Genomic DNA, 12,754 nt, shown 5'->3' with positions numbered 1-12,754 from the left:
GGTTTCTAAGATATTCCACGTATCTTTGGTGTTGAAGATCTGGGTAATGGGATGGATGATGGAATTTGATCCGTCAGAATTTTGCTTTGCAGCAAGAATCTCGGCATCATCATATTTACCAATATCCTTTGGAGCAGTTACATCGCCTTCTGTAACTTCCAGAGGATCATATCCATTAACTACATAAACCCATGACTGAAAATCACGCGCTTGAAGAAAGGCACACATTGAAATTTCCCACCATAAGTAATTTGAGCCATCAAAGACCGGCGGTACGTTTATAGAGATAGAACTTTTGTCCATAGAGTCAGATCGCCACAAACACAAACTTATAAGGTCTTAAACGTGTTTTCCTACTCTGATAACATTTGAAAAAGTGGGGGTCCAACAACCACACAAATATGTCGGTTAACAATATGTATGGACAAACTCCAATATACATTCAAGAGAATCAACTAGACAGTCAGACTCAATCTTTAGAAAAGTATATCAAAGAGTTTATATCTCAACTTCTCAACTCAATCTGCAATCAAACAACTAGGGATTTGCGAGCCCGATTGAATAAGAGGAATAACTTGGACAGTATCACAAACCAATATCCAAGTGTCAATCAATTCAATCAACAACCCAAAGGCCGGATTCAGGAACTGATTGAACATAAACGCACAACCTATGATATTTCAATTGTATAAACAAATATAATGCGGAAAAGAAATAACACAGACACAATAATTTTTTTTAACGAGGAAACCACAAATGCATAAAAACCCCGGGACCTAGTCCAGCTTTGAACACCATACTTTATAAAGCCGCTACAGACACTGACCTACTACCAATGAACTTCGAACTGGAATGTATTTGATCCCTAATCAATATCACACTGATCAAGGTACGGTTGCGCTCCTTACGTCTCTGAACCCCAGCAGGATTCTATGCACTTGATTCCCTTAGCTGATCTCACCCACAACTAAGAGTTGCTACGACCCAAATTCGAAGACTTGATAAAAAAATCTGTCTCACACAAAAAAGTCTATTGAGATAGATAAATCTGTGTCCCAAAGAAATACCTATGAGTTTTGTTCCGTCTTATGATAAATCAAGGTACACAGGAACCAATTGGTAAACCAGACTTATATTCCCGAAGAACAACCTAGTATTATCAATCACCTCATAATAATCTTAATCGTATGGAAACGAAACAAGATATTGTGGAATCAAAAACGATGTGACGAAGATGTTTGTGGTTACTTTTTATCATGCCTATCGGAGATTAAATCTCAAGAAAATCTTAGAGAAGATAATACTCAACACGATAGAAACCTGCAATATCTAAACACGCAACTACAGGGAAAATAGTTGGGTCTGGCTTCACAATCCCAAAGAAGTCTTCAAGTCGTTAACCTACATGGTTTTTGAAAAAATCTAAGGTTAAAGGAGAATCGACTATAGTCGCAACTACTGTCACACAAAAGGTATGGGGATTAGGTTTCCCAGTTGCTAGAGTTCTCCTTTATATAGTTTTCAAATCATTGATTGCAATCAATGTTTCCTTGGTAACAAAGCATTCAATATTCACCGTTAGATGAAAATCCGATTAGACTCAAGCTAATATATTTCAACCGTTAGATCGAACTTAGCTTGTTACACACAAATTAAATGTACCTTCATTTAGATATGAGTAACCGTACCTAAACGTGTACACCTTGTTGGCTCAACAATAATTAACCGAAGTTAGCCATATGAACACTTTCATATCAACCTTATCCATCTTAACCACAACTAGTTCAAATGACTCAAATAAAACTAGTTCTAGAGTTGTTTAATTGTTTTTATTGTCATATAAGTATACAAGACACAATTAAACAAAATCGGTTTGATTCACTCGAATCGATTCATGAACATTATATCCACGGTTTGCAAAAGATTGCATTCCTTATTATATTAATGTATTGGTTCATGACATAACCGATTTTAGAACATAACTCACTCTAGTATGCAAACGGGTACGCATACCTAAGTAGCCGGACTTGGATTGTGTTCGACAGTACGCAAACGGGTACGCATACTGTCACACATCCAAACTTCAGTTGAAATCAGCACGCGTATGGGTACACATACCAAAGTTCACGGAATTCAACTGAGTTCGCCGGTACGCGTACGGGTACACATACCAGGGCTCCCGGACTTCACCTGATGACCTTGCCAGTACGCATACGGGTATGCATACTACACCGGTCTTGGATCAACATATATGCAAGTACGCATACTATGTTTATAATCCAATTAAGGTTAAGTGTTCTAAACTCTATTTCAATCATTGAAACATTCTTAGAAGACGACAATAGCTGTCCACACAAACTATTAGCTTCAATGCAATTTTCAAGTGATCGAATGATCAATACGAAACATTCCGAGTCTACATCAAATGACTATCTCACACAAATCATGTAAGATGTTACCAGTCGATTTTCACATGATCATCTATTGACTTTCGTCAAGAATATAAGATGAACTTGGTTAAACTGAAAGCTTACCAACTCATATTTCGAGAAATATGTAAGCGAGTTAAACTCAGCTCGAAATATCAAATGTGTATAAATCGAATACTATGTAGTAATACGATTTTGTCTCAAAGAGGAGATAGAGTAGAAATAAACTTTCTGAGTGATAGATGAGTTACAGTCTCCACATACCTTTTGTTGATGAAGTTCCACAAGCTCTCTTTAGTAGTTCTTCGTCTTCAATTGATGAAAGAGGTGAAGTCTAAAGCTCAACTACACAATCTATCCTAATCCAAGACATCACTATAAGTAGACATTGATGACTTCTTGGTACAGTGTAAGAGAAACCAGTTGCAAAGAAAATACGCTTAACGGGTATTTTAGTCGGTTCAAGATTTAATTAGTTCTGTCAATTTCACCCAATTCAACATTTTACTAGTCCACAACCAGGTTTGTTGATTCTTGGTCCATTTGACCCATTTTCTCTATTTTGTTGTTTCATGAAAAATGATATTTTCACTTTTAATGTTTGCCTATTTCATTTGAGAGGGAATATATAATAATGACACCCTGGACATTTCTAGATCTTTTTGATAATTCTATATACGGCTTTAATGATCAAAATGGAAATTACCCACTGATTCGTAGGATTCACATTTTGCTGACGTTGATCACTTGTTTTTGCACTGTGAGCTATCTTGGCAGATATGTGGGTATCTCGTTCTTCTTTAGGCTCTAACTGGGCTGTGGGAATGGATCTAGGAGATCAACATCTCAAAGGCTGGTCTGCTGGTCAGGAAAAAGGCAAGGTTCAAGAAGGCATTTCTAATGGTGCCGTATGCAACTATCAACGACGAGTTAAGACAATTTTAAGTGCTCACTATCAAAGGACATTGTGGAAACAAGAAAATCTTTCTTAAGGTCGTTGCAAATCTATTTTTCCATTCCCTAACTTTCTTGATGTGGTTGGGTACTTGTAGGAGCTGTACATGATGCCGACACAATATCCTTACCGCGGCACATTCATAACTTGAATGACCGCTTAGAAATTCAGACTGCAAAACACTACGTTTTATTTCTATATATATATATAGAACTACTTAGCCAAGTCTTTTTTTGTTCAATTGAAGTATTACATTATTCTTCCTTGTCGTTGCTTTTTCTTTTTTCATGTTGCATTTCATTTAGTGTGGGCTTCCTTTAATTTTTTTTACAGCTATATATTGCTTTTTGGTTACTTCATTTACTAAGAATTCACCAACATGCCACTGTTCTCTCTTTTGCTTATCCTTATTATTATTGCAATCTAACAACAAGAACTATACATACTATCTCCCTTAGCTTTGTGCTTCTTTTTCTTTTTTCTTTCTCTTTTTTCTTTTCCCTTTGTCAAGGAATCATATTCTAATTTAGTGCTACACGATTCATTGTATTGGTTAAGCAAGTGATCATCATGAGAGTGTTAGTTAGACACTTAGGTTAGATATTAAGTTAACTTATATATGAACATATATAAATTGTACTTGCACTGCTGGATTGTTGGATCTCGTTTCAGTTTTAGTAGTACCCTTTTTTACTTCATCATATGTCTAGCTAGCTAGGCCAGACAAAATTGTAAGAGAGCTATTTCGGATTATTCACTCTTGCTCGCCTGGAGTACTGTTTAGTGCGCATCCCATTACAGGTATATAGAGTTTCTCTATGCATCTTCTTATTTCATGGTTAGTCTTCCTTGTTTTGGATAACTTTCTTTAGTTTTTTCACTATCGGTAAGTTGGGAAGAAACCTCAATGAGATCAATGTTGGTGATCTTAAACAAGAATAGATCTTCTTGTATACATTCTTTCAGTGCAGGTAATATAACTGGTTTTGATATATGTATCTTGTAGGCAAAGCATGGTATCATGGAGTAATCAGTAGGAGGATAGGGGTACATGTACATATAACCAGCCATTACGATGAAACCGGTCTCATGCATCCTTCTTTGAGGGTTCTACTAAGTTCTTACTTTACCCAAGCATTCTACAATAAATCACAGGTGCATGTTGAATCATAAAAATGCATATAAAGTTGATTTCATGACCGCAATGTTGAAAGCTTAAAAGTTAGAAACGAAACTAAGCAAAGTATAAACCATGAATGAGTATACATCAGGAGGACCTAATCCATGGTATATGTACACAACTAGAGATCCATCAAATCCATTATCTCAAACTCAACCAGGAGTAATAAATCCAGATTTGGGGCAACTTCCAAAGAGTACTGTAGGGGGAGGAATAAACTCATCACCACCATCACCAGTAAATGCAATATCTTTTGGTTTTGTGGCAACAGCAATATTAATAGTGATGTTTCTTGCAATGGCATTCTTTGAGCACTTACTGAGGCAAAGAATTCCATCTCTCTCTTCATCGTCACCTCAGGGTTCAGCTGAAGAAGCTGCACACTCGTTAGAATCGGGACAAGAACAACCTCGGGATGGAATTCATATGTTTGGGAAAATGAGAAGTCCACAAAATGTAAGTTATTCCCATAGTTCATTTTGATTTGAAATAATATCCAGCAATGTAAATTTTAGGACATGGATTACCAATTATAATGCATGGTCGGAGAGTATTTCTAACATTTCACTCAACTAATAGTTGACACTTTGCAATCCATGGCAGGTGTGGAACTCGTACCCAAACACCGATGTATCCGTGTTGATGCCAGGGAATAATTGTGCAACTTTTATTGCCCAACCTGCTCCTCTACCATGCAGAAGGGAAGGGATTCATTGGTCTTCTTCGTATGATCACAGTTTTGCAACTTAGTTTTCACCATAGCCTTAACTTTAAGCATCAGCATATACTGTAATACGAATCAGTTATCCAAGAGAAATAGAGCAACAAATTGAATGTAGTTCAGTACTTGAGTAATACACTAGTTCTTGTTTCACAAATCCATTTTACTTGGTAGTTTTTGTCTGTCAAAGATTCATTCCTGCAGTCACAGATGGTCCCCCAGATTTTTACAGTAATGGCAGGACAAATAAATTGTACCAACATTTGTTCTGGTGAATGAACAAACATTCTTAGTATCAGTAAGATCAATGATATATACATACGTCATGAATACCTTAACAAACATCACCAGCTTCAATTTCTCAACAACTAACCCCTTATAAGAGCCAAAAAAAAACAAGCAAATGAAGCACTCGAAATTGCTTTTCAACTGCAGAAATGTTATAATGGCAGTAACATTTATATAATCTACAAAGAGAAATACAGATTATAAGGACCAACCAACATATAATACATACAAATCATCTCAACAATGACAACAATCCCTTCTCCATCTGGCCAGTATGTATATCCATCACTATTAGGACTTTCATCATTAATCCACTTTTTTTTGTAATGTTTCATTCAACATAGCTACAAGCTAGGGTTCTTTTCTGTTCACTTTTTTCTGTTGCTAAAACACATACCAGAGATCATTATCAAGGGTTTTCTTCTTTCCATTTTGTTTTTCTACTATTTTTGTATTTGCATTTCTTTCTTTCTTCTTTCTATTCCATCCCCGTTTCAAGCTCTACTCCGACAAATCATCATCGGGTAACATCACAGTCAACAGAGAATACTTGACACGGAGTGAGATTTTACCTCTCTCCACCAGAAGTCTAGCTCCAGAAACAACCCAATAACCAGGTGTGTCCTGCGGTCCTCTTGTCATCTCTGTTGTGTCCACAAACTTCAGTAGCTTCGGAGCCGTTACAGGGACTGGCGGACCACCAGGGTAAATGGCTGAATTAATATTCACATCAGCTGGACGTGGGGGTGCTTTTTGCACGGTTGTGAAGTGAGAGCTGATCAGGGAGGAAATCATTCCAGATTTCTGGGCCAGACCAGGGGACCCATCCCACTCGGGCTTCCTGACTATAGTGGCACCAGAAACTGTGGCGAAGCGAAGACGCAAAAAAAGAATTTTCTTCAGGCCATAGTCACCTACTTGGAAGTAGGCCCCTGTGACAATTGATAGGTCCTCATCAGATTCAACTGGAGCAGTGCAAACGTGAGAGAAGTTCTTCCACTGGACTTTCTCGTAGTACTTGCGGTCATATGCCTGACGCTGGGAGTTTTCATCAGGATCATCATGTAACTGAAAGACTTTGGGCAGAGAAGAGAGATGCTGCATGTGAATTGCTAACCGATTACTTCTTTTCCCTTCCAGATAAAGCCGAAGGCCAGTAACTGGCCTCTTACCCACATCAACCTGTCGACGGAATTAAATAAATTGAATAAAAAAAATTGTGAGTTCCCAGTAGCAACTACAACATGTAGGGGTAAGATATATCCAGTTAACAATCTCAAAGACTTGCTCAAATTCAAATCAAAAGTTCATGTTTGATGTTAAACTCGGCCCGATACCCAAGATGTAGCAGCATTCGTCAGATATGAAATCACACCATTAGGGCATGGGTATATCTGATGTTAAATGTGATGCTGCCTGCAGTTTTTATGGATGTGGCACGACGAGAATTCAAACCAAAATGGCAAAGTGACTTGGGTCTAACAGATGCAGCCTAAAAGATAGGGGGTTTATGAACACAAAATCTTTTTAAGAAACTCCTAGGTCAGTTTGCAGCATTCTTTTTATATAAACACTGCCAGTACATTTAGCAAGTTGGGGTTTCCTAACCAACATGTGTTAGTTTGAGTCAAGAAGACACATAATGTGATTGGAAGAGTGTTACAGTAAACGGTAAAGTTGGTTGACTGCTACTGTCCACAAGAACTACATAATGGAGCTCTTTTTGTCTCACATTAATGAGATGAGTAAAATCGAACTTCTTAGCCATTACGATCCCAAATTCTCAGAATAGGAAATTGAACCATAAATCAGTTAAATTGTTATTTAGCTAGAGCCACCCATGAGGTGCCCAACCAACTGAGCATAGACCAAGGGCATAACTCCATTCAGAGTGTGGGCCTGAATGCAAAGCCTACATGGAATATCTTAAGGCAACCAAAATGATAATTGAAATGCCAAGATGAAAATTCAAATTTACCAGACTAGTGTTAACATAAAGCCTGGGACCCATGAAGCTGAATTGTAGAGATGAGGTGCTTTGTTGCTTCCGCTGTGGCCCAAGAGGAAGCTCACTGAACACTGGTGCCCATTGTCGTGGCAGTTGAAATTCCAAAAACTGATGGAGTTCTTCAATTGGCGGTTTATCTGCAACGAGTCTTCGGAGTCACATCACTATGTTTGCCAAAGTAAATACAAATGTCCAGATAACAAACTGATATTCTTACATCGCAGATAAAGGTTGATCGCATGGCTCAAGAATCCACTCCCAGGTATCCCATTCAGAAGAGAAGTAATTGGAACAAAAGACATTGAGATCACGTCAGGCTCAACTTGAACGGTGTGTATCCACTCACTGTGTGTCAGATTCTTGTTATCGCTTCCTCCCCTCCTCTTGGGAATATTTACAATATCCTAAAATCAAATTAAAAAATGTATATAAAATAAAGATTTAGGACAAAAATATATGAATGAGACCTGACTGCAGAAGAGATTTGATCTGGGCTTAGTCTGACTATTACCTCCTTGTGTGCGTAAGAGCTTGATGGGCTGGTATCAACAAACCTAAGCCGTTGCTCCTTGATTCCAAACTAAGAAAATATGGCAGTCGCTCAGTAAGTGTAACAAAATAATGTACAGTAAACGGCATCATGCTCTTGTGAAGCTCATGGTTTTTAGAACTTATCACAAAAAAATCATAAATCATACACAATAACAAGGCATCACACACCTTGCCTTTGTCATAAACTTCTCCAGCATCCCCGAATTGCCCGTTAGTATCCCTAAATCTCTTGTCAGCCATCTCCTTTAACCTTTTCTGCACCTCGGCAGGTTGAAGATTTGACGAATGTTGCTGCTTTAAATATATCACATCCTTCCCTCCCATTTTGACACCAACAATAATATGGGTGCCGAACTTTTCGATGAACCTAGAATTAACCAAAAGTTCAGAGAAAAACTTTTTAGGATCCTAAAACATTTTTAGCAGATTAGATGAACTGCAAACTAGAACAGTTTACAATCAGAATTTGGTGCACAGACATGCACTACACCATACAAATCGCAAAAAGGATGTGTTGCATTCTGAGCTAAACAATGGACCAAGAATAGGACAAAATAATTTTTAGCTGTTTCCAGGTGGTTCACTAGTTGGCTTAGAACTGCCCAAAATAATTAGTTTTATCATAAAAAAAGACGGACAAATGTAACCAATTTGCTCTGACATTATGCAATAATTAGTCAATAATACAAATTGACTTTGTGATTATCCCAACTACATATCTGCACACTCTGCAACTAACAACTAAAGTTTATATGCTGTGTTGCATCCGACACTGACCAGCAATACAAACATCAAGGAGCATTTCCGACCAAATTATAAATTTATGCCTCCAAATTCCGGGAAAGTTACTCTATTGCGTAATTTCTCCCAATAAAGTTGTGTTGCGTAACTGATACTTACACGTGGAAAAGAAGCAGAATGCAATCTTTAAAACGGTAGAAACATATATATGAAGGAATGCAGCTTCTCATTCTTCCCTATGCAAAATATCCTTCTTGAATTGAGAGTCTTACCTTGCCAATGCAGCAGGATCCCACGATGATGGAACGGCTTGTCTGACATGATCACGCAGTACTGGTTGGGATTTTGCAAGTGCAACCGTATACAATGTAATGAACCAACCATCAAAGGCAAGTGTTTTTGTATTGGCTGCGTCTTTCTGCCAGCAACCCGAATACTCGAACATCGAATTGAATATGCCTGAGGGGATTTTACCAGATAGAAATATTTCCTGGTTGAACTGCTCAGACATCTGAAAAATGTAATACAATTAATTAATCAACCTCAACACTTTGTATTACAAAACAATAGTGAGGAAGTAATGTTGTTTCCAAGTTATGCTTCATGAAGGAAATGACGCTTAACACACTAAGGCAAAGAATGAACAAGCTGCTTAAGCCACAGCACATTCAAAATGGATCTAACCACACACCGACCACCGCTTTCCTGTGCCACCCACAGGCATTAATCTATTGAAGCTCTAGAAGGTCAAAGATATTCAACGGTACTCCAAACAGAAAAATAATTACACATTAGGTGGAGTTCCCTGAAATGCTACCATGAGTTAAGTTTTCAGTAGGAAAGTGGTGTTCGGGCTAATTAATTATACAATATATGCATGTAAGACGGAAATCATGTGATTATAGCGATCGGTGTGTTACATTATATACTTCAGCTCCCAGAATTTCTTCAAAATTTTAAGTTTCATGTATATGGTTTGGGCTTTATTAATATTCTGGCTTGTTGAAGTTATTGTATACAGTATATGCATGTAAGATGGAAATCATGTGATTTAGCGATCTTTCAGTCAGCTTTTCGGTTATACCAAGGAACTTTTCATGGATCATCAACTAATTAGAGAAACCGCATTTAATTAGCAAAATTATTTTGTCAGTGCAACTCTTTCCGGGGACTCTTTTATTGAAACAAGCAGATGCCTAAGTCCCTCAGTCGACTACAATTTTGGGCATCCACTCGCATTTTTAGAACAACTTCCATGAACGCGCAAGGAACATGCGAATGCCCGCTTGTATGCAGACCTATTATTTATGGTGCGAGAATACGAGCACAGGAACAATAAAAATCATGCTAAGCTGATCTTCTTTACGGCTTTAATCAATCTCCCTTCCTATTTCATCTCCTACAACGCTGCATGCACAGTGATCTTTGTTAAGTGTGCTTAGCTCAAACTATTATCCAGTATTTCCAATCACTTTTTAGACATCCATTTCATCACAATAACCACCACTAAACTCATGCTAACATTTATTTTTTCCTTGCACTTCACATCACTTAGCTTCACAAAGCATACTAATTAATCTGTAGCCTAATTCGCATACACCATCTATCAAATGCACCATATCTGCTCTACGAACACTGCCTATCTTCTCTGTCCCATACTAATGATAATGAAATCAGGACCTTCACTAACAAAGACTGCCATCTTGTCCTTACACATAATTCATAAGAGCATTATCACACTACGACTTGACCAAACATCACAACTGCATTCCGCTCACATGCTTCTATAATTAAGCTTATCAGCACACAATTATAAAAAGAACAAAGGGGACTAAGAGGTTGGTGTGTGTAAAGCATAACCCTCAAACAACAGCTGTAATTGGAGTAATATAGAAGATACTCCTGTTCTAAGTCAATTTCTTGATGACTAATTAGGGAGGCCTCGGCAATTCCACCCACAACTTTTAGTGTCTAAAAATGGGAAAATCATTTTCTTTCACTTTCGGGCATCTAGTTAATCCGTCAAAATTTATATGCACAAGAAAATTAAACAAAAATGGGTAAAGAGTAGGTAAAGAAGAAAAGAAGAAAAGAAAGCAAACCTGTTGAAAAGAGAGAACATCAGAACTAAATCGCATTCTTTCTCCTTTATCACACTTAATAGACTTAGAAACACTTGGAATTGATATACCACCAGGAAGAACAATCTCTCTACCTTGATCTTCATCAATATCAATTAATCTGGAATCATCAGAATTACTACTACTACTATCTCTTTTACAATACTTAAGTCTAAGATCTATAGCTATATCATAACCTAATCCAATTGATTGTATAGCTATTTCAGCTGCTTTTAATGGTGATACCTTCAAAGCCATTTCTAGCTTAGCTACCCACCTAAACTAAACCAGCATCGATATCTCCTCCTCCTCCTCCTCCTTATAAGTTCATACCAATATAGTAAAAGAAAGAATCTCAGAATTCAAAGTTAAATCATGCACAATAACCTAAACTGACCAAATCCCCAATTTTTCCAGTCCTTGATTTCGAGAAATAATAAGATCTAGACGAATAAAATTATTCCCACTACTTGTTCGAAAACAGAAGAAAACCCTAGATTTACGGTTGTTTTCGGTCTCTGGAAGAAAAAATCTAACACACACAGAGAAATGAAACCCTAGAAAGGAGAAGAGAAGAAGATGATAAATGGTATGGACGAGGAGGAGGAATGAAAAGAGGAAAAAAGAAAAGAAAAAGTCTAGTGTTCGGATTGTATTATATTTAATATATGGTGGTGGTGGTAAGTGTAATACAGAGAAGAAAAGTCAAGTGGTCAGACCTTTTTGTCTTAATCAATGTAATCAAAACAATTCTTCCTTCCTCCTCAGCGCCACCAACTATGTTCTGTATTAAAAAATATACAATAATGGTTGAAGAAAAACCGTGCCAAAAATCATCCTTTGATCCCTAGTGGGTTGTGCTGCTTCTGCACCAGCCACCTACTAATCTATTTATGGCGTCTGGGAATGAAAATAATTGACGCCTTGGTGAGTTTGATTTGGAACAGTGGAATGGTACTAATGATGGACACATTTCTTACTGACGGCCCAACTAATCTACAGGAGAAACTTCTTACAAGTTCACGGATTTTGACCTTTGAGGCAGTTGACTGATGGAGACGTGATGACCTCTCTTTCTGTTCTCGGGTAGGGACTGTTGCTATTTGCTCTGCTTCTGGTGTACTGGCTTTGCCTGTTTGACGCGTGAACACATTGTATAGAGAGAGTTGGCAGCACACTTGGTTGCAGTCTGTCCGTGGCAAATTCTTGGAGCTTTCCTAGAGATTCAGAGCTTAAATGAATGGAGCAGAGGACATTTTTCCCTGGAACATATTCTGCATAAAAGTCCCACACGTACTTGAAGCACTTATTAGGATTTTTCCAACCGGCCTAAATTGGGGGCATATGTTACTTAATTGGGGCTTATAACTATATGACAAAATATGGTCGTTAGAAAGTAATTTGTAGAAGCCCCTTACCCAGTATTTATATTAATGCCTAATACGCCCTTATTAAATTAGTGATGATTAATTAAGTTAATGTTTATTAAACAAGTGTTTGAGTGGGATTATAATGTTTGGATTAGAGTAGAAATTCATTTTTCTTTTTAAAGGTTTGGAGGGAAAGAAGTAGAGGGAAAAAAGGAAAAACTAGGGTGAAAAAGCGGGGGTCTAACAACACCACCCAATATTTCGCTTAGCAATCTGTATGGACTAACTCCGAAATACTTTTTAGAAAATCAACTAGACAGTCAGACTCAATCTAGGTAAAAGTATCTCAAGGAGTTAATATCTCTCTCTTGTTTTGATTTACTCAAGCTA

The 12,754-nt window shown here is 37.5% G+C and overlaps 2 protein-coding genes across 2 annotated transcripts; one reads left to right on the top strand and one right to left on the bottom strand.

The window, feature by feature from the left end:
• The first annotated feature begins 3,954 nt into the window (after positions 1 to 3,954).
• On the top strand, positions 3,955 to 5,442 carry LOC113283360. Its single transcript, XM_026532592.1, has 3 exons — positions 3,955 to 4,185; positions 4,391 to 5,020; positions 5,168 to 5,442. Exons 2-3 carry the CDS (start codon positions 4,637 to 4,639, stop codon positions 5,312 to 5,314), a joined length of 531 nt encoding a protein of 176 aa, XP_026388377.1. The 5' UTR covers positions 3,955 to 4,185; positions 4,391 to 4,636; the 3' UTR covers positions 5,315 to 5,442.
• Positions 5,443 to 5,689: 247 nt separating this feature from the next.
• LOC113283359 (MACPF domain-containing protein At4g24290-like) lies at positions 5,690 to 11,839 on the bottom strand. Its single transcript, XM_026532591.1, has 7 exons — positions 10,977 to 11,839; positions 9,147 to 9,385; positions 8,302 to 8,500; positions 8,093 to 8,161; positions 7,799 to 7,985; positions 7,552 to 7,718; positions 5,690 to 6,755 (listed from the first exon to the last, which is right to left on the bottom strand). Exons 1-7 carry the CDS (start codon positions 11,250 to 11,252, stop codon positions 6,075 to 6,077), a joined length of 1,818 nt encoding a protein of 605 aa, XP_026388376.1. The 5' UTR covers positions 11,253 to 11,839; the 3' UTR covers positions 5,690 to 6,074.
• Between the last annotated feature and the right edge of the window lie 915 nt (positions 11,840 to 12,754).

Source organism: Papaver somniferum, chromosome 5 (assembly GCF_003573695.1).
Source record: "Papaver somniferum cultivar HN1 chromosome 5, ASM357369v1, whole genome shotgun sequence".
Lineage (NCBI taxonomy): Eukaryota > Viridiplantae > Streptophyta > Magnoliopsida > Ranunculales > Papaveraceae > Papaver > Papaver somniferum.
This window is presented reverse-complemented; position numbering and strand designations above follow the sequence as displayed.